We start from the raw sequence: 26,630 nt of genomic DNA on the forward strand, positions 1-26,630 counted from the left end.
ATTTTCAGTAGCAGCTGAGCAACAGCTTTCTAAAAGGGGGTGATGTCATCTTGAATACATACATTACAAGGACGTGTAATGGACGAGTTGGCTCTTTTGTCACATAATCAGATTTTATGATGCCTGTTGATGGTGTCGCTGAATAAATGAGTTGAAAATTAGCTGTCAGTGATGATATTGTATCTCAGTCATTAAAGACATTATATAATATATGTGTGCATATCGGTCCAAAGTCCTTTTATGCACTTTTTTTAATTCAAAGGACTTAAATTTAAAAGCAGGCATATATTTATGTAATATACTGTATATTTATATTTTTGTATTTATGTAACAACTCATTTATACTTTGCTCACAAACCGTCTGGCACCCCCTTTGTTAAAAAAATAACTGTAAAAAATATTTTGATTACCCTTTTTCCACAAAATTATATGCAAATGTTTTTTATGCTACCAATAGAATAAAATAAATTCAATTAATCTTATCATTTCTGACCAGTTTTTAGAAAGCGTAATGAAATCCTAATATAATTTAATATTATATAGGAATATTATTAAAATCACTATGTTAAACATATTTTATTTATCTATATTTCATATCCTAAGTACAAATTAACTTTGACAGCCCTAAAAAATTCCCCCCACTAAGCCCTAACTTAGACGATCTCTTTCAGCTCCAGACAGATGCAGAGAAGCACTCTGCAGTGAAACACAACCCCAACTGGTCCAACAACAACCTTAAACGTTCAGAAGACAGCTCTGACGGTGCCAACAAAATGGAGACCACAACTAAATGGAATCACAGGTCCTCAGATTTCTCCGATGAATCAGAACGGAGCTTGATGGGTCGCAAGACACCTACAATTTCCCAGACAGGCTCTTGGAGGCGGGGAATGACCGCCCAGGTGACCGTCACCTCTCCACGGACGAAATCTACAATACCTACGAACTGCAGCTCACTCAAGACACATGGTAATGGTTTAGATATTCATGTTTCATATCCTCATGTCTTTCCTAACCTTTTTTGGAACACAAAACAGTGTATTTTGATGAATGATTTTATCCATAAAATGAAAATCAGTGGGGTTCAAAAAACATGTTTGTGTTCCAGAGAAAGAAAGTAAGTCATAAAGGTTTGAAATGACATGAGGGTAAGTAAACGATGACCAAATGTTCATTTTTGAGGTAATTTGTTCCTTTGACTGAAATATTAATAATATTTCATTTAGAAATAACGAAAAATGTTGCTCATCTGCTCCCAGAGCAAGAAAATCAGCTAAATAAAATGTTTTTGTTTTAGTTTTCAGTTGTTGGTTTTTTTTTTTTAGCTTTATTTATTTAGTTTTATTACTTCAACTTAAAAAAATACATTTTTGGTCACATTTTAAAGTTCTTCATCTTATCTAATATTTGTATTTAATTTTATTTCAGCTTTATTTTAGTTAATAAAAACAATTTTAAAAAGTTTTAGTTAAGAGTAACAACACTGACTGAGCCATGTCTCTGTTTTCATGTGGTTTCCTGAGGCATTAAAGCCACAGAGATGTATTATCTGATTCCAGATCGCATCATATTGCACTATAACACCTACATTGTCTTATGTGTGGTGTGCTGCGCTCCTTTGCCGAGACTTATGTTCAGACGAGTCCCGACATGGACCATGCTACTATATTCAAAACTGTTCAAAAACATGATTTCATTTTGTGCTTGACAGTCCATGTCGTTGATCATCCCACAGGTAAGACCGACGACGCCAAGGTGTCAGAGAAAGGATGTTCCAACAGCACCCACTCCACAACTGTTGATGACACCAAGAAACCTCCCCTCAGTTCGACCTCACGCACCCCAACCAGCACTTTTGGCTTCAAGAAGGCTCCGGGTGCTATGGCAACAATAACTGCAAGTGGAGCTGTGGTAACTAGTGGCGCTGCAACAGTTGGCAGGATACCTAAATCAGTTGGGTTTTCTGGGAGTCGAATTATGAGTCGTCAGACGACTGTTGATGATGGATACCTTCCTCCAAATGCTCGGACGACTCTTCAGTACCGTAGTTTACCAAGGCCTAGTCGTACCGGCACGGCTCGCTTTTCTAACCGCTCCAACAACTCAAGCCTTGATGCTAGTTTTTGCAATAAAGGGACCGCCACACTTCCCAATCCTAAGAGTCGCAACTTAGTCAAGTCTCCAATTGGAACTACTAACCAGACAGACAGAGAGAAGGGTGTCTTTTCCAATGTGGAGAGCCAGGTGCTTAAGACTAGCACTACTACCCAGACGGGGTGCCAAGCTGGACGGCAAGCAGGAGGAAAGTATTCAGAAATGTCCTCGCCAACCCTTCGTAGGTAAGTTCTTGAAGTTTAGCTCATGTAGACTTGAAAGACTGTGGATGAAAAATGTATTTTGCAAGGCATGTTTTTTACTTGATGTGGGTGAAAGCACCATTTTAGGTCCCTCAAATATTTACACAGCAGTTCTCAGCTGGGCTGTGTGAGTTCCAGAATATTCTCCTCCTTGGGTGCTGGACGGCGTTCACAGGACTCACTGTTTATCTGAGCGATTTGATGTTGGTTGAGATTCTGAGGCTTTAAAGGCGTCTTCTGGCCACCACAAGTGCATTTTCCTTGGGCTTCTTGATGTTTCTTTAAGACATGGCACAGACCAAAAGGCTGGTGTTTGTTCTAGCTGATTAGCTTGCTAGCTCTGACTGATTGCTCTCCTAGTTAGTAGAACCAGACTACAGATATACTGATGTTATCAGACCAGGCAGTTCATGAAGTAATGAGAAAAATCAGAGGTGCCAGACTTTCCTTATCTCATATTTTTCTTTGTAAAGAACAGAGGTGTCCATCCTGGACGGCTACTGGCCTACTGAGTTTAGCTGCCCCAACACCCTTGCTTGGAGGTTTTTAGTGAGCCCCAAGACCTGACAGATGGTTCAGGGTTGTTTAATTATGACTGGAGCTAAACTTTGTAGAATAGTGGCCCTCCAGGGGCCAGTTTTGACACCCTCAGTGAAGAATGGTGTTGATTACCATTTTGCTGTCAATGATCAACAACAACAACAAAAAAACATAAAAGTGATTCTTGTCAGTTCAGATGGAACTTACTTTGCTACTTTTTTTGGTAGAATACTTCAATGTTTCATTAATGTATCATTAATGCATCAATGTATCATTAATTACACATTTTCAGATGAACAACCAGTCTATAAATAAACAGATTTTCACAAACAAAAAACTATACATTACAGTTGCTAGTTCATTTTGAAATGGATATAGCCAAAACTGACTCATAACTCAGTGAGGGTGTTAATTGTGATCTCAGTAATGGCTGTCAAACTCAAAAGCAATTTTGTGAATCTTTCTAGTAATCGGTTCAAAAGAGTCGTTTTGTTTGCAATTCGGTCATCGCAGCCTGCACTATGAACATTTCCCCTGCTTATTGATTCAAATCACTAACTTGTAAGCGAGTTTGAGACAGTTTCGTTAATCTTTTTTTGACTGACTCATTAAAAAAAAAAAAAAACAGTTCATAAGAGTCATTTGTTTGTGAATCGGATATCACAGAGTCATTAAAAAGACCGAGTAGAGTGACACTGGCATGCTGTCTACTGTGATCAAACTTGGATTTTCAGTTATTGTCACAATGTTTACTTTTAGTTGCAATTGCAACCATTTTAGTTCCATTTTTTAAAATCTTATTGTTGAATTTCTTTCCCCCTTTGCATCCAGACTCTTTGGTAGCCAATCTTGCAACAAACAAGCTCTGGTCACCACCATGGAGAACATGAAGAACTCCACCATCATCTCCAATCCTCATGCCACGTCCATCCAGCAGAATGGTTCTGTAAACACACCGTCTGTTGCCAGCGGAGGCTGCGGCCCAGTTTATAGTGAGAGCCTGACGGTGCCCTCTGGGGGTCATGGAGAGCAGACCCTTTCCTCTGTGACCTCCAGCCCAGGATCAGCTTTCTCTCCTTGGGGAGGCAGGGATGGATTGGGCTCCAATCACATCAGTAGTGACTCCATTGATGTTTCCTTGGGAAAGGAAGATTTATGTCTTAATCGGACTAACAGCGCCCGAAATGGCCTCTCAGACAGGTGAGAAACTGATTGTTCAACCATGATAACTACATGTCAACAGAAATGATTCTTCCAGCGGTTTGTGACTTGAAAGTATGGTTTATATCTCTAGTGAGGATCTATCTTTCTTTTCACCTACTCCTCTTTAATAATTTCTTTATCTCCTCTCCCTTTTCTGTCACTTTTATCTGCCTCTTTTTGTTTTGTCTGCCCTGTACCCTTCTCTAGCCCTCACTCCTCCCCCTCTGCTAGCCCTAAATTTACCCACAACACACTCCCACAGAAACAGGACAGGTAAAGCTATCTTTGTGGTCAAATGGTCAGTGTTTTTGTCTTTCTTGTGTGCATTATGGTCAGGGCTCCTGACTGTGACTACAAAAAATATAAATTTGTAACAATAATTTGAAGGGGGGGGGAAATATACAGGAAAACTCAGTGCTTAGTTTTGTTCCTTTCATGTTCTTCATGTTTGTGGAATGACAGTAAACCTCTCTTGATTACTTGAAATGACTCTTTTGAACTGGTTCTTTTTAGTCAGAAAAATTCACTAAACAGTCATTCTTGAGTGAGCTACTGACTCCCTCACTGAACCACAAATCCTTTTTCATTTATGTCAGATTTAAAACAAACAGAGAACAGTTACTTGGAATTAATAATATGTGTTCACAACAGAGATTTTGTGTAATAAGTAATTTTTAATTCTGTAAATCTAAATATAATTTGTCAGCAAAAACAATAATTTAACTCCTTAATTTTCTTCTCTTTTTTTTTGAGCCAGTGGCTCCCTACTAATTTTTTAAGTCTAGAGCCCTGATTATGTCAGTGCAGTTTGTTTTAACTGGGTTTTGATTTGTTTAGTACACAATATGGTATTTACTTTGTATGTACCTGCTGACCTGGTTAAATATTGTAGTATGCAAATAATCATGGAAGCTTGGAGCTGTGGACTTGGGTTTTCTGTTACCCACCATAGATTGGAGTGCTGTGCTTATCCTGGCATTGTGACATTTATCTTGGAACTGTTTTCAAGAGAACATTCATGTGAAAGAGAAAAACAACTCTCCATTTCACTGACTTACACTTGTTTTAAACCTGCAGGTATGGCTATGTGCCTCAGGTCAAAGGTCATGAAGAGGCCCGTGATTGGCTACGTTCTCCCTCAGCGGTTGGGCCCCCAGATTCAATTGGCTTTTCCTCCTACACCCCTGCCTCTACACTCAGCTCGCCCTCTGGCACACGCTTCAACTTTAGCACACTTGGTAAACACAAGAAAAATATGCGTAATCACTGGTTTATTTTTGTTACTTTAGGTTTTACACTGTAAGATGCACAATATATTTTTACCAAATTGATTATGATTATCGACCAGTGTTAATATTTTTGGGTGTATGTTTATATATATTTATAATTTTTATATATCTCAACAAATACCGATAAATTTAATATACATATGTAATCTTATCGGTTTATATTTGATATTAAATATTACTTGCTTATTTCCCTTTTTTGTATATTTAGATTACCTTTGCTCTCATCTAATGGTGATATAAAGTTAATTAAAAAATATATAAAAAAAATTTTTTTAGTTAAACACTGTTAAATGTAATCTAGAAAATCTGATATCCATTAATAATATCAATTTTTCATACAATACATTGTAATGTTGTGATGCTTAAAAAAAATTATTTCTTTTTTCTTGGGGGGGGGGGGGGTTATGTTTATTTTTTTGACAAAATAATATACATTTTAATATCAGCCATTTGGTTATCGGCCATAGCATGAAAATAATTACCGATATATCGGTGTCACCCAGAATGGTGCATCACTAGATTATATGTAAAATATTATTTTAGATAATCATCTGTTGGAATATTACCTAATATTAGAAGCAGACTTAATGCAGCTCAAATTATGTTTTAAGTTTTAAGTTAAGTTTAAGTTTTAAGTTAGAATTGTCAATTTTATAGAAAAATTTAATTTTATGCTTTAACTAAAATGTCTACTAATCTCCCCTTTATTGTGAACTTTGAATGCACATTCATGTCATTAGGTTCAATCTTAGTATTTTTTAACCCTGATCCCTGTGTTGACAATCCAGGCAGCCCCACCACAGCTTCTCAGATAGCAACTTTGCGCGGCAACAACGGTCAGGGCAATCACGACAACCTGTGCGACCCCTACAGCGATCCACGTCTGAGGAACCCCTCGATGAGCCTGGAGGAAAAGAGCCGCACTATGAGCAGCTCCGGATCGTTCCGTGAGGGCCTGGAGGAAGGTGAGACTTCAGAATGATTCTGATAGATCTAAATAAACGATTGTGAATTTGTGCGATTTTTGTGCACTTTGGTGTGTATAAGGAGACTAAATATGAGCTAGTATCATCTGAATGTGTTATTTCTGTCTGCTATTATAATTTACTATCATAGCTTAATCCATAACGTCATGTTTTTGGAAAAGAGGAAATAGACCTGCATTGTTCCATTAGCTAATAACTAAATGATAGGTTGTCATTAATGTTAGGGTTTTCGACAACGTCTGGCTGTAACGTGTGTCCTTACTTGTGCCAAAGCATAAACAAACAAAGAGAGGCTTTGTTGGCCTGGCAGCCTTTACCCCACAGTTAATGTTGATTTGATGATTAACTCGCCTGCATTGACTCAACACTACTTGTCCCAAGGCTCTTTTGCTTTCTGCATTTATGATTCATGTCTTTGTAAGGTAGTGATGGTGTTGATTTCAATGTGCCAGTGAACTTAAGCAGTGGTGTTCAGACTTGTAAAAAGAACAACAGTTGCTGTTCGCAATGATGCATGTCCTCAATCTAATGTAGATTTTTAAAAGATTATTTTTGCCCAGTCTGTTTGTTATTGGCTTAAAAAGGAAAACGTTGGCTCAGAGAGGAATTACCCTTAAATAAATGTGTATTTGGTGAAATGAATGTGCACTATAGAGCTTTAAAAGCACTGTGGTGGCACCATGAAAAAATTGTGGTATTTTGGTGTTTTAATGTATCATGGTACTGAATGATGTGAAATGAAATGAATGTTTATTCAGCAAGGATGTATTACAGTGATAAAAAGTGACAGTAAAGACATTTCGAATGTTACTAAAGATTTCAAATAAATTCTGTTCTTTTGAACTTTTTATTCATCAAAGAATCCTGAAAAAAAATGATCATGCTTTCCATAAAAATATTAAGCCGCACAACTGTTTTCAACCTTGTTAATAATCAGAAATGTTTTTTGAGCACCCAATCAGCATAATAAAATTATTTCATGACAATAAAGACTTGAGTAATGGCTGCTAAATTTCAGCTTTTATTTAAAATGTCATTCTTATCTAGGTTTTTTGTCTTGGGTTAAAAATCCCCCTTAAGCAATTTCTCTGGACCGTGAAGAAACCATTTGTTCCTTGAGATTAGTCATGAAGACTGATTCCTTAGTTTAGTTTAAGCACCACTTGACACTTTTTTTTTTTCATTTTGAAAATACATGGAGAGGAACACACAAACTCATAAATCTTTGTGAATATGCAGTATGATAAAGGGGATTTATAACCTTGTATCGCAAGGGCAAGTTAAATACCCTTTCACCCACAAATGATTTCACAGTACATTTGTTTTGGCACACATTTGTTTCCTTTTGTTTTTGGTTTGGCAATAACACATATCAAGAAAAAACATACTTGCACGTATAACTTATCAGAAATATTCTGGCCATAAATTTATTGTTGACTAAACAATAGCCCGCTTTAAGGTGATAAGCACTTTATGGTGTTTCAGTATGTGCTAGCCTATCCTGCTAGTTTTTCATGCTAGTTTTTCAATGGCTCACATGCTACTGCAATACAACAATGGTTTTATTTTGATTGTATTTTTCTTCTCTCCACAGTTCATGGCTCATCTTTGTCTCTAGTCTCTAGCACATCGTCAGTTTACTCTACGGTGAGTCAAAAGATTTTGAACTGATGCTAAATGGTTCTTTCATATGTCTGGGTTGTTTTGTGATACTTTTGTTAGCTTTACAAACTTACAAGTTAGCTGTTAAAACCTAAAGAATTGTGTAGAGTTTTCACTGTAAAAGTCAATAGATTTTATAGTCATGTATGTCAGACTTAATGAGAAATTACAAGCAGTTAAGTTACAGATAAGAGAAATTAACCAATGTTTAAACTGCGTTTATCAGGTAAAGGTAATAACACAAAATCCTCATGGTGACTTCTCTTTCTCTTAAGTGTCTTTCTTTACACAGATGCTCAGAAAAACTTTATTCCAAACCATTAATCTTTGTCTTTTCTTCTTTTTCCATCTCTAGCCTGAGGAAAAGGCTCAAACGGAGGTGAGAACAGCATCCCTCATTTCTTATAATGTAAATTATTGACTATGTTGCACATGGGAGCCTGTAGACTGTCCAAAACACTGTTTTTCTCAGCTGGTTTGTAATTTTAAACACACTTTGATGTAACTCTCTTTAATAAACCTTTGAAAATTTCTGTGTTTGTCATGACAGTCTTCGTGGTAACTGTCCTTGATATCTACTCTTTAATCTTTGTGTTTTATGTCTGCATCCAAAGTTTCCCTTTCATGCTGATCAAGGGCCAGTCTCTCCTTAGCACGTTATTATATGAGAAACCACAAACTGGGCTGACATTAGCATCAGAAGTCAGCTTGTGTTTGAATAACTGAATTTAATGTTTGTTTAGGTCCGTAAGCTGCGGAGGGAACTGGATGCGTCGCAGGAGAAGGTCTCGGCGCTCACAACACAGCTCAGTGCCAATGTAAGTACACTGGACAGTCATTTTGGCACTATTAACCATAATACACCTTCAATAAACACTGAATCGCTTCTTTTTTTCAACTAGTTTTCATTCATATTCAATTCAAAATCTGCCTAGTATAGCTGAGCATCAAGCATCATTGAGAATAAATCTGATAAAAAGTCGTATTGTGAGATGTAAAGATCCAACCAGGAGATAAGAAGTCACAATTACTAAAATAAAATGGTAAAAATAATTAATAATATCTAATTAACAGTAATTAGTGCTGTCAAACGATTAATTGTGATTAATCACACCCAAAATAAAAGTTATTGTTTGCATAACATATGTGTGTTCTGTGTATATTTATTATGTATATATAAATACACACACATACAGTATATATTTTTAAAATATTCACATGTATTTACATGTCTATATTTATATTCATATAATTTCTATTATAAATAAATATATTTTTCTGAAATATATACATGCATGTGTGTGTACATAATAAATATGCACAGCGCACACACACACACACACACACACACACATATATATATATATATATATATAAGTAAACAACAACTTTTATTTTTTAAAACGTTTTATTTTTTATTTTAATCATTTGACAGCACTAGTAAAAAAATTAAAAAAATTATATATATATATATATATATATATATATATATATATATATATATATATATATATATATATATATATATATATATATATATATATATATATATATATATATAGGTATTATTGCTACTATTAATTATATATTATAAATTATTTTTATATTGTTTGTTTTTTTTTTATTTTAAAAAGTCACACCTATGAGATATAAAATTACAAATGTAATGATATATTATAATTAAATAATATTTTCCTTTTAAAAAAGTAAATTGGGACATACATTTGCAATACAAATTTCTTTTGTTTTCATTTTTAAAAAAGTCACAACCGAGAAATATAATGTTAAAATGACAAAGCAAAAATTTTAAATATCTGAAATATTATAAATGTATAAATTTCCATTATAGAATTATTTATTCATTAATAAAATTTTATAAAATCACAATTATCTTTATTTATTTAAAAAACCCAGCCTTCCATAACATCTGCTACATTTGACTTATATAAGCACATATATGCTCAGTGGTTCAATTGGCAATTTTTAAATGGTTATTGACTTTGGAAACTGAGGTGTTATCAAAGATGTTGTTAGTTGTTATAGAACCGGTTCATGTTGGATTTGTAACATGGTGTAGTCTTGACTTTTGTACAGCTTTAACAGCTGGTAAAATAGTGATTTATTTTTCCCCCTGCCTGCACTGTATTGAGTAAGATGGCGTGTGATTTTGTGTGTATATGTGTGAGATGCACCTTCAAGTGGAATTATTTGCTCAATAAAACATATGACAGCCCACATTTGGCCGACACAAACTAATGAATCGTCACATCCTAAAACCCCTATCCATCCGTCAGCTCTCATACGGGTTTCACAAAAAAAACTAGAGGCATTTGCCCTTCTAGGTGTTTGTTAAAAGTGTTTTACGCACACACAAATGCACCGACTGCTCTTCTGCTTGGACGAAAGCCCTTTGAGGAAGCTATGTTGGGGGTTATCTGATGTTTGAAACAGCACATGCCCAAACACAAACCTCTGACTCCCTCTGATGGAAGTCATCCAGATCTCCAGTCCCTTGATTATCGGCTCATGTTACATATAATACGCTTGTTGTGTTGTGTACGAGTGTGGTTGCTCATTTTTGGCGGACACAGCTGAGCAGAATCTAAGGTACACGTCGTTCTCGATGTCTCAGTACGTACGCAGTTCATCACCCCAAAGATGTTGACAGGCAAGGCTAACTCCAGTCGAGCAGTTACCTGGTATCCTCTGAATCATTACCCATCTTTGAAGAGGGTCTGTGAGAGGACTAAATCAAAGCCTCTTAGGCATAGCAAGAGCCACAGCGGCAGCTCAAAGAACCCGAATAAATGGAGGAAGCGAGAATTCACTGAGGTGGGCTGGAGATGTTTGACTTTTTAGAGCTGGTTGTTTAATATGATGATGCCCTGAAGGAGTTTGTGATGCTGCTTAGTTTGAGGATTTGTTTTTGTGACTCTTGGGATTAATCTGTTGTTGTTTTGTATCATGTATAAGGTCGTTGCATATGTATATATACATACATATGTATGCTGTCAATGTCACGATTGATCGCATCCAAAATAAAAGTTTGTGTATACATATATATGTGTGTACTGTGTGTGTGTGTGTGTGTGTGTGTGTGTGTGTGTATATATATATATATATATATATATACATATGATTTATATTATATATTTAAACAAATATTGCATATATATCTTAAAATATATACGTGTGTGTGTGTTTATATTAAGATTCAATTCACTTATTCAAATTCAATTATACTACACTACTAATAATTATACTAATTCAATTAAATTATACTACACTATCCACAATATTTTATACATTTCTAAATATTTATTGTTAAGATATATATATATATATATATATATATATATATATATATATATATATATATATATATATATATATATATATATATATAGAAATATATTATAAATGCTTATAATACATATGTCAATTATATAAAAATTTGCTTATATTAAAAGCAGAGTATAAAATAGTTTATTATATTTATTACCTGTATTAGTAGTATTTATCATTTTGGAATTAAATTTTTATTATTTGTAGCATTATTATATTTATATATTATATGTAGGGCTGCCACTAACGACTATTTTTATTTATATTAATCTATCGACTAATTTATCGATTAATCGGTCAATCTAAACAATTAATTTCCCACAAAAAATCTACAATTTTACTTAAGAATATTTTATTAAACTATATTGTATTAAACCAAATGAAATCCAAATTTCTATTAAATGCTTTTTTTTTAAAGCAAAAGTAAAGTGCAACATAGAGTCCAAGAAGCAAGTGTATCACTGAAATTAAAGCTCAGTATTACAGTGTCCACGTGTTCTAGTCTACTAATAAAAGTATAATCAAAAAACACTTTTTAAAGGAATAATTACCAGACATATTGTTTACCAGAATTTATTTAGGAGAAAAATGTAAATGTGCAGTATTTCTGAAAAAAAAAAGAAATAAAAAATATATATATATATATTTGTTTTAATAAAATCAATTAATTGGAGATTATTTTGATTATTAATATTGAATGGAACCATTAAAATAGAATCCAGAAAATAATGGAAAACAGAATTTGGTCAAGATAAAACTGTTAAACTAAATTAATTTGACAGGCTTTTTGATGAATAAAATTTAATTTAACCATTAAAACTGAGTATAGAAAAATGAAAATGGAAAAAAATGAATTTGGAAATAAAACGGATTTCATAGGGCCCTATAATTTGTTGTATGTATGCATGTCTGTGTATATGTTTGAATATACGTAGATAAAAAGAAAATTGAATTATACTATACAATCCACAATATCATATACATTTCTAAATATTTATTGTTATGTAAAATATATATTGCATTTTGATATACATATATATAAAAACTTGTAATAAAAGTAGAGTATAAAATTGTTTATTATATTTATTGCTTATATTAGTAGTATTTATCATTTTGGAATTTAATTTTTACTATTTGTATTTTCTTTCTTTCTTTTTATATTTGTATTTATTTATATAAAAAATATTTCTGTATTTATGTTCCTGTTGAGGATGTCGGTCTTTAAACTGGCTAATGAGTTTTTACCCGTTTCTTTATCCTCTTAATGTCAGCTTAACAACCGAGTTCATGCCACAGCTTGTCTTTATCACAAAACTCAGTCTCACAGACATATTTGGATCCATTACTGACAAGCTGCGACCCACATTTTTCTGGAAATGTGATCATACTTTAGTTGACTGCTCAACATCTGGTTTAACTCTACTACTTTGTCCATTTGTGGCATTTTGTTTAATAAAATAAAACTGATTTACTTTGTAAATGAAATTGTGTGTGTCCTCAGGCTCACCTTGTGGCGGCTTTTGAGCAGAGTTTAGGAAACATGACCATCCGGCTGCAGAGCCTGACGACGACGGCAGAACAAAAGGTGTGTGTAAGAAAGACTGTGTGTTTCATTATTTTTGTGGGGATCAGAATTTCAAAAGAACTCCTCATGACATTTTATAACCTAAAATACGTCCCTATGAGGAAAACAGCTTCATATGGTCTCTAAATATGTATTATTGTTAAATATAATTTAATATTGTTTAATATCCCTTTTTTGCAGGACACAGAGCTGAATGACTTGAGGAAGAACATTGAGCTCCTTCAGAAGCAGAACTCAGCGACTCAAGCCACCATCAATGGAGTCATTAACACACCAGACCCAACATTAACAAACCGCAAAGGTGAGATCTCAATAACTTTAGTACAATAAAATAAACAGTATCACATGTATTGCCTATGCTTCATTTTTCTTTTTCTTTCCCTCCCTCAGTTTCTCTTGATTCTGTCAACGGGTCGCCTCAGTCCCAGCGAGAGTTGCGTATCCACAGGCAGCCCTCATCGGACAGCGTCTCCAGCATGACCAGCGCCACCAGCCACTCCAGCATTGGCAGCAACTTGGAGCTGGATGCTAAGAACAAGAAGAAGAAGAAAAACTGGGTAAGTGTTCAAACCCATCCATCCAGTGCCAAAAACACGGTTCTCTCCAATATTGAACAGACTAGTTAGAGACTATTAGATTATTATATTATATAGATTATTGATTTATTTTAACCATTCAAATGTTACATTTTCTTTTCATTTGTGGATGTTTCATGTCATCAGCCTACATGTGGTGGAGGAAAGGTGAATACTTATGCCTTAGTAGTACCTTAGTGGATTAAACTTAATCGCATCCAAAATAAAAGTTTTTGTTAACGTATTATATGTGTGTGTACTATGTATATTTATTATGAATTTATAAATACACACACATACAGTATATATTTTGAAAATATTTACATATATATATATATATATATATATATATATATATATATATATATATTCATATAATTTATAATATATATATATTTAATATATAAACAACATATTTTTCTTACATATATACATGCATGCACACATATTATGTAAACAATTTTTTTTATTTTGGATGCGATTAATCACGATTCATCATTTGACAGCACTATTTGTTTTGAAAGTGTATAGTAAATATCAGTCATCAATATCATAAATTATTTTGTCCTCTTGCATTCAGGCTTTATCATCTGGTGGAGGAAAATTACCTGATAACTACGTATGCAATGCTAACCTTGTTGTCGAAGTGTTGATGTCGTTCTGCAGTTTTAGAGCTAGAACCAGTGTTTTTCATCCCTAGATTTATCAGATTTATGTCGTGCAGGTGCTCTCCCCTCCTTCAGAATGCGTGATCCAAAACACATTTTGCATTTGTATTATAAAACTGTTTGAGCGAGTGGTGATTTAGCTACATGTGTTGAATTATGTTTTTTTGTCTGATTTTCCCTGTGCTTTCATGTTATGGTACAGGTGTATGAGGTAAGGTGGGATAAATGACTCCTTCGGAATATCTTTTTATATTTCTGGAATGTTTTAAAGGGATAGTTCATAAAGATAAACTTTAAAAGGATACTAACTACTAACAGTTGTGTTGAAGGTTTCGTAGTAACATATTTGTTTTTTCCACAGTTGCGGAGCTCCTTTAAACAAGCATTCGGGAAGAAAAAGTCTCCTAAATCGGCGTCCTCTCACTCCGACATTGAAGAGATGATGGACTCTTCTCTGCCATCTTCACCCAAACTCCCCTATAACGGCTCAACGGCATCTTCTCCCATGATACGCAACTCTCACTCCAACTCCCTGTAAGCGCCTCACATCAACAACAATAATACTAATAAAAATTTATTATTATACATTTATTTATTTTAATTAAAAATTTGTTGTAAATTCTTTTTATATAATATACCAAAATTATTATTATTATTATACATGTATTTATTTGAATTAATAACTTATTATAGTAAATAGTATAATAATATCTGTTCATAAGAATAGTTTTGCAAACCATAATTCCTTGTCTTATTTTTATTTAATGTCAGAATAAGTGTGCATAAGTTAAATTAAAATAAAATAATTTTTATTTTTTAATTAAATTATTTATTATTTTTTTTTACTATTTATTATTTAGAATTGTGTGGTAATTATTAATATTATTATAATAAATGTTCCTCATATCAACAATAATACTAATAAAATGTATTATTAGTAGTAGTAGCATTATTATTATTTTACATTTATTTATTTTAATTAATCATTTATTGTAAATTATTATTTTATAATCATTTATAAATATAAATCTAATTTATTACTATCTATTATCTAATTATCTCATTTATTTTTTCTTGTTTTAATAATAATACTAATACTAATCAATGTATTATTATTTCTTATTTTTCTGTAATAATAGGCCGATTCCTTTTGGTCTTGGTTCAGGTAGCACACCTTTAACCAGGAGTTTTCTAAAATATTAGATTTTCTGGAACTTCTTAAGCCTCATTTTGGATGGAAGAAAGATTTATATTAGACAAGCACCATTTACAGCGTGATTTAGTCTAGAACTAGGTAGCGTTTTTGGAAAATACCACCCATTTTGTAAACTAAAAGGTTACGCACACCCAAATTTTATGTTGCTACAGAGTAACTCTCAATGTAATGGCATATTATAAATGCCCAATGCAACGTGGAACACCCTCAGAGTTTCTCTCATGGTTGATATGTGTATGTTCATAGTCCTCAACTGTCCTCGCTGCCTGCACTTGGGCCTGGCTGGGGCAGCAAGTCCATGAGGTCTGCCTCACTGGCACGGTAAAGGGAATGGCACAAACAATACCAATATTTCTCAATCTCTGATGATAAGTTCCCTGAATAAAATGTCAAGAACAGATGTTCAACCAATGACTCCTACATTAGTCATTCTGAGAAATTAACAGTTTTAAAACACTATATGCCCTGATTCATAAATAATTAAGTATTGTTGCAGTTTCTGATTCTTGCACTACTTCCACAGTTCATTGATGGAAAATTCACTTTCACTGCTAATCAATATTTAATGGTTTGTGATTTTTCCGAATTAAAAAAAAGAACTAATCTTAAAAACAAAACAAAACACCACAATAATTTGTTTTATTTGTTTGTATATTTTTTACAATATTTTGCATTGTTTGTTTGGTATTTAAGTGTTTTTTAGTTTTTGCTTTGTTTTGTTTTTTATATTTTTGTTTTAATGTTTCCTTATTTGTTTTCATTTTTGTTTTGTTCCGCTGATGTGTTTTAAATTAATCTTGTTTGTTTTCTTTTTTGTTTGATACTACTTATGTGTTTGTCACAGGATTTCAGAGTGTACGGACAGCGAAGCTGAAACAGTCATGCAGTTGCGCAGTGAACTGCGAGATAAAGAAATGAAACTCACAGACATCAGATTGGAGGCTCTCAGCTCCGCCCACCAATTGGACCAACTACGAGAATCCATGAACCGCATGCAAGTGAGCATCTGCTTTAACAAGACAATATGTTTAAAAAGATAGTTCACCCAAAAATATTCACCCTCGTGTTGTTCCATACCCGTAAGACTTTTGTTAATCTTTGGAACACAAATTAAGATAATTTTGATGAAATCTGAGTGCTTTCTGACCCTGGATAGACAGCAACACCACTACCACGCTCAAGGCCCAGAAACATGGTAAAGACGTCGTTAAAATTGTCCATGTGACATCAGTGGTTATGAAGCTACGAGAATAATTTTTGTTTGCAAAGAAAACAAAAATAACATTATTCAATGATTTATTCTCTTCCGGGTCAGTTGCTCCTGCTGCTGACGCAGGAACCGCCGGTTGCAAGAAAAAGAATGCACACACATGCATTGTGATACTCAATGCAGCAGACTCTGATTGGAAAAGAAGAAATAGTTGAATAAAGTTGTTATTTTTGTTTTCTTTGCACACAAAAAGTATTCTCGAAGCTTCATAAAGTTATGGTTGAACCACTGATATCACGTGAACTATTTCAGCGATGTGCTTACTAGCTTTCTGGGCCTTGAACGTTTGAATTGCATTGTTGTCTAGGCAGGTCAGGAAGCTCCCGGATTTCATCAAAAAGATCTTAATTTGTGTTCTGAAGATGAACGAAGGTCTTACGGGTTTGGAACGACATGAGGGTGAATAATTAATTACATAATTTTCATTTTTGGGTGAACTATCCCTTTAATACATGCTTATACTCGCTTATACATTCAATATGTTTAATGTGGAGGCCAATTTTTTTTAATTAAATCCATTCTATCAGATTGAGATTGAGAGGCTGAAAGTGGAGAATGACACATTAAAGATGGAGAGCCGAGGCAGTGGTAGCAGAGCTCCTTCTCAGATGTCCATCTCCCCTTCTTCTGTGGGCCTTTCTTCTCAACTCAGCCTCACAGAATCCACCAGCTTAGGTAGAAAAGACTTCTTAACTTAAAATAAATCTGGCATTATAAATTATGGAAATTCTGTTGAATTATAGATATGTTGCTAGAAGACAGTGGAGATGGACGTTCCTGGAAAGAGGGACAGCATGTGAAGGTTGTGGTCAGTCTGGAGAAAGATCCAGAGTGGAAAGAGGTACAACTCAACACTTTTCAGCAAAAATAACTCAATGATCTCATTCAGGCGCAGACTGGCCATTGGGAGCACCGGGACATTTCCCGGTGGTCTGGCAGTTGATTTGGCCCGCTGCCCTCTGGGTTTTTTTTTATTTAATTATTTATTTATGTATTTATTTTTTGCCTTCCCAATGTGCCAAAGTGATCATTTCCAATTGTGGGAAATCAAAAATATCAGTCAGCCCAAAAATACAATTGTGTGTTCAGTATTAAGATTTTCAATGTACTAATTTTGGCATTTAGGCACTTTAGAAAATTAGTTTTAATATATTTGTATGAATTATAGGTTTGTTAAATCTTAGGTATTTAAGTCATTTTAAGAGAAATAATAACAACATTATTAGATCTTTTTATGTGATGGTCATACAAATAGGCTAATAGGGTTGTCCAAGTTTCAGAATTTGTTGTTGGTGTATGGGATGGCCTGGATGAGTGAGATTTCCCGGCATGAAATTTTGTCCCAGTCCGCCCGATCTCATTAGTGTCACTTCAAACACTTCTTTATACTGCTTTTGGCAGGAGTGCAGACCTTCTCAGTTCTTGCTGGGCTGCATTGGTGTCAGTGGAAAAACCAAATGGGATGTCCTAGATGGTGTAGTCAGACGACTCTTTAAGGTACATAAACCCTTTTACTTAGTTTAGAGACCTCTAAGCCGAAGTCTTATGAAAAAAACACGTCCCTGTCACTCCAACAGGAATATATCATCTACGTAGATCCTGTCGCACAGTTGGGTCTGAACACTGACAGTGTGATGGAGTACAGCATTGCAGACATCCATCGCGCCAGTGATGCAGATACACCAGAACTTCTGCCATGCGGTTATCTTGTGGGAGAAAGCGATACCATCTCTGTCAAGCTGAAAGGTACGACTATTGCTCGTTTAGAAGTAACTAGTCTTGAAAACATGACACCACACCATTGAAATGCATTGACGACAAAGATCTCTGACAGTTTCCTCATGACCGAAGCCTTGTCTCTCCATGTGCAGACTTGTCTGTCAATAGTGAGGACAGTTTGGCGTTTGAGACGCTCATTCCGATGCCAGTTCTGCAGCGATACATCTCTCAGCTGGAGGAGCACAGACGAATCATCTTTTCAGGGCCTTCTGGCACAGGGAAGAGCTTTCTAGCCAGCAGACTGGCCGAGTACATGGTCCTAAAAGAGGGAAAACAGCTGGAACATCAAGCAATCGCCACTTTCAATGTTGATAACAAAACTAATAAGGTCAGTTGATCTGATTGAATAAATAATACTAAACTTAATGACAGGTTTATATCCTATTCACTTAATAATTTTCTTTGTAAACAGTGAGAAATTGTAGGTGGCTGATTTATTCAAACAATTTAATAGATGCTAAAACTCCAAGGTTTTTCTTTCAGCATGTTGCAAATTTGAAGGTTCTGGTAATAATGCTCAGTGTCTTTTATACAGGAGCTGAAGCAGTACTTGTCCAACCTGGCAGACCAATGTAAAACCAGTGTACATGCTGTTGACATACCTGTGGTGCTTATACTAGATAACCTTCACCATGTCACCTCACTAGCCGAGATTTTCAATGGCCTGCTCAACTGCAAGAACCACCAGTGGTGAGCATCACAACAGATCGTGCCAATGATTTTAACTGTGAAAATTTATTTATTTATTTTTTCGTGTTTCATGATAGATTTCATGTATATTTAATTATATTATTTTCTCACAGTCCTTACATTATTGGAACCATGAATCAAACCCCATCACCCACTCCAAATCTGCAGCTTCATCATAATTTCAGGTATCATCTCATTCAGATTTTAATTTACTACTATTTTGTAATATTTTTAATATTACTGTTTACTTTTTTCTTTATTTAATACATCAATTATATATATATATATATATATATATATATATATATATATATATATATAGATATAAAATGCAGGTTTAAATAAAAAAATATATATATAATTTATAAAATTTTATTTTTGTAGGCCTATGTATTATATAGCATATACGTATAATTGGGGTTAGTCTATTGCCTATTGCTATACCTCAACTCTCCACAAGATGTCCTGCAAGCATTTCTCAACGTTTATTTTGCTCAATGGGTAAAAGTGGATCCAGTCTTGTACTTGGTCTCTTATTTCAGATGGGTTTTGTGTTCCAATCATATGGAGCCACTGAAAGGTTTTCTGGGTCGGTTCCTGCGACGGAAGCTTCTAGAAACCGAGATCAGCAGTCGTGTGAGGAACGGCGAGCTAGTTAAGATTATTGAGTGGATCCCGTGTGTTTGGCATCATCTCAACCGCTTCCTGGAAACACATAGCTCTTCTGATGTCACAATTGGTGAGTGTGGAAAATCACAATCACCCATATGCCTACCTTAGAATTTTTCAAATCTTTCTAATATTAATCACTCTTTTCTTAAGTATGAAACTGGTTTAATATATTGATTCATGTTAGGGCTGTGAAATTGGCTGGAAAAACTAAATATGAATTTTGTACTAAAATATTATCAATATTAGAATTATATTCAAATTTAAAAGGCATAATTTCTGTTAGGGGGATAAAAGCTTTTGGCTTCTCTCCTGAGGCCACAAGAGGGCGCATCGAGCAAAATATTACCATACTCATACAATAAAAAACAAGACTATCTTTGAAAAAAGTGCATAATGTTTAAAATAATGTTTATAAACCATATATAATTAATTACATTGCAACAATTAGAAACAACAAGCATATAGTTTAATAGTATAGTTTAATACTACCAATCACAAAGAGTAGCCTACTTTTTTCATTTAAAAACATGATATGCAGTGGGATGCAGAAAAACCACCATAAAGTCTCGAGACATGTTTTTTTTTACGTTGAACTTACATTAATTTTACATGGCTTTCTAAACATGCCGGTGATAGATGTCCCTATAGAAAATGCGATAATATGCGTTCTGTGTGAACGGCTTGGTTCCAGTGTGAGGTAAACAACATCATCTCTGCATTGATGTTCTCTTTTTCCGCAATATTTTGAATGAGCAGCGCCGCATCCAGTGGGTTCAACTGGATAGGCTAAAAAAAACATTGAAGATGCAACGACACCTACATCGTCATCGCATCTTGTGTGCCTGATGCACATCTAAAATTAGAATGCAGCGTTTTTGCATTCGAATGTGGATTTTTATTTTAAATAAAAATATTAGAAAATATCGAATATTAGAAATTCGAAAAAATTTGACAGCCCTAATTCATGTAAAATATCTTTTGTCCACCATAGGACCTCGACTCTTTTTGTCCTGCCCAATGGATGTTGAAGGCTCGAGAGTGTGGTTCACCGATCTGTGGAACTACTCCATCATCCCCTACATGCTGGAGGCTGTCAGAGAAGGGCTGCAGGTAAGGTGCCTTCCATCATATGTCCATCATTACTACATTGGGATGCTAAAGCAAACAAACAAATAATTCTCTGTTTGTTCTGCAGATGTATGGGCGTAAGGCAGCATGGGAGGACCCGGCAAAGTGGGTGATGGAGAGCTTCCCTTGGGCGGCAAGTCCACAGCAACACGAGTGGCATTCCCTGCTGCGACTTCGGCCAGAGGACGTAGGTTTCGACGGGTACAATATATCTCAGGAGGGCAGTCCAGGCAAACAGCCTGCTCAGGGAAAATCAGAGGAAGACCCACTGGTAAGTTATATAAATTGTATCTACATAGTTCTCACTTATGAAGATTTACCATGCAATATCCTGTTCTTATTACCACAGATGAATATGTTAATGAGGTTGAAGGAGACGGCTCACTGCGCAGGGACAGAGAGCTACGACAGTGATTCCACCAGCAACAGTCACCAAGATGACACGCTGGACTCTTCTGAGACTTTTTAAAGTCAGATTCATCGTCTATATGAATCTACAAGGTTCTGGTAACCTGTAAAACAGGGTGCTGGAAACCCTGAAAAATCATTATTGCTCAGTAAGTCACATCACAACCTAATCATCACCTGAAATGCAAGAAAACACATGTTCAAAATTTTAATATTCATCAAAGATCGTCATTTCCTGAAATGGACACTTGATGGCGGTATAAATGTTTTCAATAAGGAGATAATCCTAGTTGAGATGTAGCAACTCCAAGGCTGTTGCCAATCCATGTTTATTTTCAGTCATATATTCAACTTTCTAAATAGTATCTAATTTTGGGTGATTTTTATGTTCTAGTGAACAACTTTGGTGCTGAATTTTATAATAATGCCTTACAAGACTTGTTGAGACAGGCTAGCTTATCTCTTAAAGATCTGTAACTTTATACAAATGCAAGCTATACAAGGACATTATAGACTTCCAATGGTGCATCTGTGGGACCTAACAGAGATATGTAGTTAAATATGAACTGTTTTGTGGTTGCTTTTCACCAACAAAAAAGTTTTTGGTAACACTTGCATAACATAAAGAGCTGTTTGGAAAAGTATTGATAATATTAAACCTAATTTTGTGCCAGGAGCATAGTTTGTGCCTCTTTATCTAGTACAATATTCTCTATGCAATATTGTTACATTCAAATAATATTTAACTTCATCACAACAGAATCTCTGGTAAAATTTTAGTCAATAACAGAAAAGGTTTTACCAAACAATCTCAATTAATAAAAACCATTATGGACAATATAGTGGCATTATTGCAATACTGTTGATATCAGGAAGACTTGAAACCAAAACGTACTACACTTTTATCGATTCTTATAATTCTACAAGGACTGCTGCAGAAAATGAGTCTGCTTTGTTCAGTTTGAGAGTATGTTTATCTAAAAACACTTGTTAAGGGGAGAAAGAATGGGATGAAATTATGTGAATCATTAGGTCTGAAGATCTTGGGGTAGTTATACATTCAAAATGATTTGGCACAAGGAACTGTGTGATGTGCTTTAGTCTGAATATTGGGGGTTTGTGTGTCTTGCTAATGTGGCATGAAATCCAAATAGATTACCGAGAGATGTTTTATTTGAAAGATTGCATTGTTTAATTAGAAAAAGACCCTTTTCAAAGGTTTCTTTTAAAATAATTTTCTAGAACATGTTTTAATAGAAGACGTTATGCAGTATTTCTTTTTTGTTTTTGTTGTTGTTGTTGTTGTTTCTGTTAGATCTCACCAAATAATTAGCTGTGCTTTAAAAAGTACGGCCAAGATTTTTTCTTCAACACATGAAAACTTTTGTGTGGAAAACAATGAGATGAGTTTATAATTAATAAAAACAAAGGCAAGTAGTACTTAATACTTTCCCATAAATTGCTGATATTTTTAGAAAACCAGACTGAATTTTAATTGAGTTTGTGTATATTTTCAGTTGTAATATATTGTAAATATTTGCCTCATGTTTAATTTGTTTGTGTAGTCTTTAAGAGGAATTGTTTTATGTAAAGTTGTTTTTAATGTTTAATGATATTTTCAGTGTCAATTTAGTGATTGCATGTGACCCTTTCGGAATAAATGTGATTATTTTCCTCTCCAACTATGAGTCTCTGTCAGTTATTCAGTGGCAAATTGTCAAAATTTGTGTTTTTCAGTAGCTGAGGAAGGAGTGAGCGAGTAGTGGCATTGTTTCATTGATCTTATTGGCAGATCTGATAATATTATATAATATTAATATTATGATATAATAATAATTAATAAATCTGATCATTTTTTTTACTTTAGTTTGTCGAAATGGATACAAATATTGCTTTTAGGTGAAGAAAATTTTGTATCATTTCAATTTGGTCAAAATACAACTGTTGTATCTGACTGAATAAAATGTTAATTTCAAGGCAGACAAAAACGAAAAAAAAGGTATTTTGCTTTGGATTTTTAATTTGTAATAATATTTTTTCACATGTAGCCTATATACATTTTTTACAAAACAAAAAACATCAGTATACAAAATAATATAAGACTTTTAAGTTAGAAATGTGCCATCTACGTATTTACGATTATAGACAAAGTATCCCAAATCATCAAGAAAGATTACAATAATCTTGGTATAAAAATTTCATACAAAATATTCATACAAAACACCATACAAGCTGCCAAAAACGCAGCGGTCACGACGTTCTATCTTAAACTGAAAGGTTTCAAAGTTCACACAACTACCGTGTCAAACAAGACCACTTTTCTGAAAGTTTTCCTCCAGTTTTGTGCATAAACATAAGTCAATGAAAATGACACAGTCTGCTTAATGATTATGAGACGGTTATTTCCTCGTCCTCTGATTCTGAGAAGTCTGAGTGCTTGCTGGAGATGGAATGCGAAGTGAAATGTAAATCTACGTTGAGCTCGTGATCCCCGCGCGGAAGGCAGAAAGGCGCGCGCGGGCTTTCTCTCAGAGACGGGTCAGTTTCAAACTTTTCCCCAACGTCGCTCAGGTCAGGATTGGGGTTCATTTTCGTCGGTAATGTTTGTTCCCTGCAACCTCCTGACGACAGAAGCTCTCTTTCTTTGGAATTGCGCCATTTCATTCTTCGGTTTTGGAACCAAATTTTAACCTGATGAGAAAGAGTTCGCAAGGTATGAGCACATCAATTTACCTCAGACACCCACAAAGGTACGATACAAAAATGTTTGTGGACAACATCAGTTTACCTGAGAGTCTTTAAGGCCAAGTTTCGTCGCCAGTTTCTTTCTGTCTGGTTTGCTGATGTACTTCTGTTTCTGAAACATCTTCTCCAGCGCTTTTCGCTGCACGTCAGAGAAGACGGCCCGTCGAAGCATTCCTCTCCTCGGCTTCCCTCGAGCAGTGAGGGGCCATGCGAAAGTTCCGGGAATAGGCACTGCTGAAGACGATGCTATCAGAAACAACCAAACAAACTCTTTTAAAATCAGCGTTTCTCTCAAAATAAGCTAATACGAGTCTTTTCTAAGAACAGGAAGTAGTCTTTGGGCTTGGAACGAAAGTTGGGCTTTAATGTTTTTTTAAAACCGAACCATTTGAGTGCTACGGAACGAGGAAGCTAATTAGCACATTGCTTGGTTCCCAAAAGCATTGGTATGGTAACAAGGGCGAGCAGTCATTCAGAGCGCTCCAGTGAAAGATAGAGGTGCTAATGAAGCGTGGACGGTAATTGTGTAGTAATGAACTGACTGAAAAAGGCTTAGGACAGGCCACTAAAGCCATATATTACGGCCACAAAAGAGATTTACACTTAAAAACTAAACACAACGGCATGCCAGGGACATTTTGAGAATACTGATGGCGGGGGACTATGTTTGCCCCCAAATATTTTCATTAAATGGACACGAAAAGCCATTCATACTGCTCAAGTTGTTTTGTTGACGTATTCACACCGCGGTGAAAAGAATCAGTCTATTATCGTCGGTCTGAATGAGTGCACGATCCACAAGGCTATTTGTAGCCCGCATTCATTGGATTGATGGACATGAAGCTTAACGCAAAATAGACCCACTTTTATTGGTTTTATCTGAGGTATACTTAGCTTTAACCAATATACAAATATAGTTTTCGTAATCATTACATATAGAGTATATTTTAAGAAACTTTTATAAGCCATTTATATTGCTACTAGTGAACACCAGTAGCCTAATTAAGACTACTACACCATGTTAAGCAATTTTCATGCTGCTACATGAGACCAAAACTTTTGCTTGGACGTCCCGTGAAGACTCCCCACACTCTATGTGGTCTTGTGAGAATATTGAAACACTGAATAGAAGCTAATAGGGGAATTAGTCCATGACTGGTAAATGCCTATCAGCAGCATGCTTAAGTCAACGACGGGTCTGTGTGTGGCTGCCCAGAGGGAGCTGACCAATTGGTCATGGTGCTGAAAGCATTGTTGCCAATCAGTAACTAAGTACACTGGCTCGGTGGGAAAAGGCAGCGATGAAGAGACGCCAACAGTTTGCTTGTGAGAGCGGACCCGCCTCAAATTGGGACCATGACAATTCCGGCTAATTTGTGGATTAGGGGAAGCGGTGCAAAATGTCAGCAGTCACTGGGTTTGCTAAATAGGGCATCAAATTAGCGAGACTGATTCCACAATGTCCTACAAATTCCAGCATTGGAAGCAGATTCTGAAAGTCCATCAGTTTGAGCGAATTAAGAAATGACACAGCGTTTTTTAGGAACCCACCTGGGAAATATGATGCTCTGATGAATGGGTGGAATGAGCCGTCAAAACATGGGAACGGAAATGTTTTCGCATTCAACACTTGCACTGAAGGTGGTGGTGAAGCTATGACACAAAATAAAGCGGACTTTAATTAAATGAAATGTACAAGTTGAATGTAACATAAAATGCGTTTATAACATAAATGTCGCTAAGTTCTTAATGAGCGTATTTTAAACAAAACATTCAAGACAGTTACACTTTTTGATGCGTTATCAACAGTATAAAGTTGCTAGTTTATAAACAAAAGAGAAACCTACTGTTTCGTGTTGTTGACGCTAGAATCGCATTCACTCCAAACTTCAAGTAATTTGGATCGTTTGAAATTGATGTTTGTGGAGGGCTTGATCTTTTTGGCAAAGATGTAGACATGGCGACGTGGACTGCGGAGGAGTTGTTCAGAGTTGTGGCTCCTGTGGCCGGAGGAGATGCGCTTGGAGACGGGATGCTCCTGTGCATGAAGGTGGCAGGTCTGCTGATCCGCAACAGGTCCTCCACCAGGAAACTCGAGTGCGTGGTGAACGCCGACTGTAAAGTGGGAGGTAAGGAAAGAGCCGCCGAGGGCCGCAGAAAGTTTGGATACATAGCAGGTGGCGCAATAACACTTGGCAACATCATTGCACCGATTTTTTGTTGAAAATGACTGCGAGGAATTCACGTGCTGCTCTCTCACTGCAGAGGCTTGCGTAGATTAGAGTCCAAGAGGGCAGAATGAAGGAGCTCTTGCCCGTCCCTCTCTTTTCCAGGGGTTTTATAGTGGACCGCTGGAGAAGCCTTTTCATGGGTGACAGCTCTAACAATGAAGTTCAACCAAATTCTCCACGTGAGTTCCGTTTACTCTAGAGACGGCGCGTCCTGATTGGACAGAAGAAATTCGGATTGGATTAGACACCACAAGCAAAGCGCAGACAACGGCCTTTTACGA

General features: G+C 35.3%; 2 protein-coding genes across 8 annotated transcripts in view; one reads left to right on the forward strand and one right to left on the reverse strand.

Moving 5' to 3' along the window:
- The window catches only part of LOC306866529 (neuron navigator 2-like), a 45,668-nt gene extending 22,614 nt beyond the window's left edge, over window positions 1-23,054 (forward strand). For 3 of the 7 annotated variants that reach the window (XM_079411781.1, XM_079411786.1, XM_079411783.1), the window contains exons 3-27: window positions 672-969; window positions 1,736-2,339; window positions 3,729-4,097; window positions 5,178-5,338; window positions 6,178-6,354; window positions 7,970-8,022; window positions 8,393-8,416; window positions 8,781-8,855; window positions 12,884-12,967; window positions 13,148-13,268; window positions 13,358-13,524; window positions 14,572-14,744; window positions 15,673-15,747; window positions 16,271-16,424; window positions 17,224-17,371; window positions 17,440-17,537; window positions 18,098-18,193; window positions 18,274-18,442; window positions 18,568-18,803; window positions 19,011-19,165; window positions 19,279-19,350; window positions 19,708-19,904; window positions 20,829-20,947; window positions 21,033-21,236; window positions 21,315-23,053. In XM_079411781.1, the coding sequence (XP_079267907.1) occupies window positions 672-969; window positions 1,736-2,339; window positions 3,729-4,097; window positions 5,178-5,338; window positions 6,178-6,354; window positions 7,970-8,022; window positions 8,393-8,416; window positions 8,781-8,855; window positions 12,884-12,967; window positions 13,148-13,268; window positions 13,358-13,524; window positions 14,572-14,744; window positions 15,673-15,747; window positions 16,271-16,424; window positions 17,224-17,371; window positions 17,440-17,537; window positions 18,098-18,193; window positions 18,274-18,442; window positions 18,568-18,803; window positions 19,011-19,165; window positions 19,279-19,350; window positions 19,708-19,904; window positions 20,829-20,947; window positions 21,033-21,236; window positions 21,315-21,434 (4,149 nt within the window). In that variant the 3' untranslated portion in view covers window positions 21,435-23,053. Of the gene's footprint in view, window positions 1-671; window positions 970-1,735; window positions 2,340-3,728; window positions 4,098-5,177; window positions 5,339-6,177; window positions 6,355-7,969; window positions 8,023-8,392; window positions 8,417-8,780; window positions 8,856-12,883; window positions 12,968-13,147; window positions 13,269-13,357; window positions 13,525-14,571; window positions 14,745-15,672; window positions 15,748-16,270; window positions 16,425-17,223; window positions 17,372-17,439; window positions 17,538-18,097; window positions 18,194-18,273; window positions 18,443-18,567; window positions 18,804-19,010; window positions 19,166-19,278; window positions 19,351-19,707; window positions 19,905-20,828; window positions 20,948-21,032; window positions 21,237-21,314 lie in introns of all 7 variants that reach the window. The other 4 variants (XM_079411784.1, XM_079411787.1, XM_079411782.1 and 1 more) reach the window with 3 other exon arrangements.
- Window positions 23,055-23,761: 707 nt separating this feature from the next.
- On the reverse strand, window positions 23,762-26,323 carry LOC306866644 (homeobox protein DBX1-B; the record flags this gene model as incomplete). The annotated part of the gene is made up of 4 exons (XM_079411911.1): window positions 23,762-24,064; window positions 24,162-24,364; window positions 25,670-25,771; window positions 25,966-26,323. The coding sequence occupies 4 exons, from the start codon at window positions 26,321-26,323 to the stop codon at window positions 23,762-23,764; spliced, it is 966 nt and encodes a 321-aa protein (XP_079268037.1).
- Between the last annotated feature and the right edge of the window lie 307 nt (window positions 26,324-26,630).

The sequence above is a fragment of the Barbus barbus genome (genome assembly GCF_936440315.1).
Source record: "Barbus barbus genome assembly, chromosome: 48".
Taxonomy (NCBI): domain Eukaryota; kingdom Metazoa; phylum Chordata; class Actinopteri; order Cypriniformes; family Cyprinidae; genus Barbus; species Barbus barbus.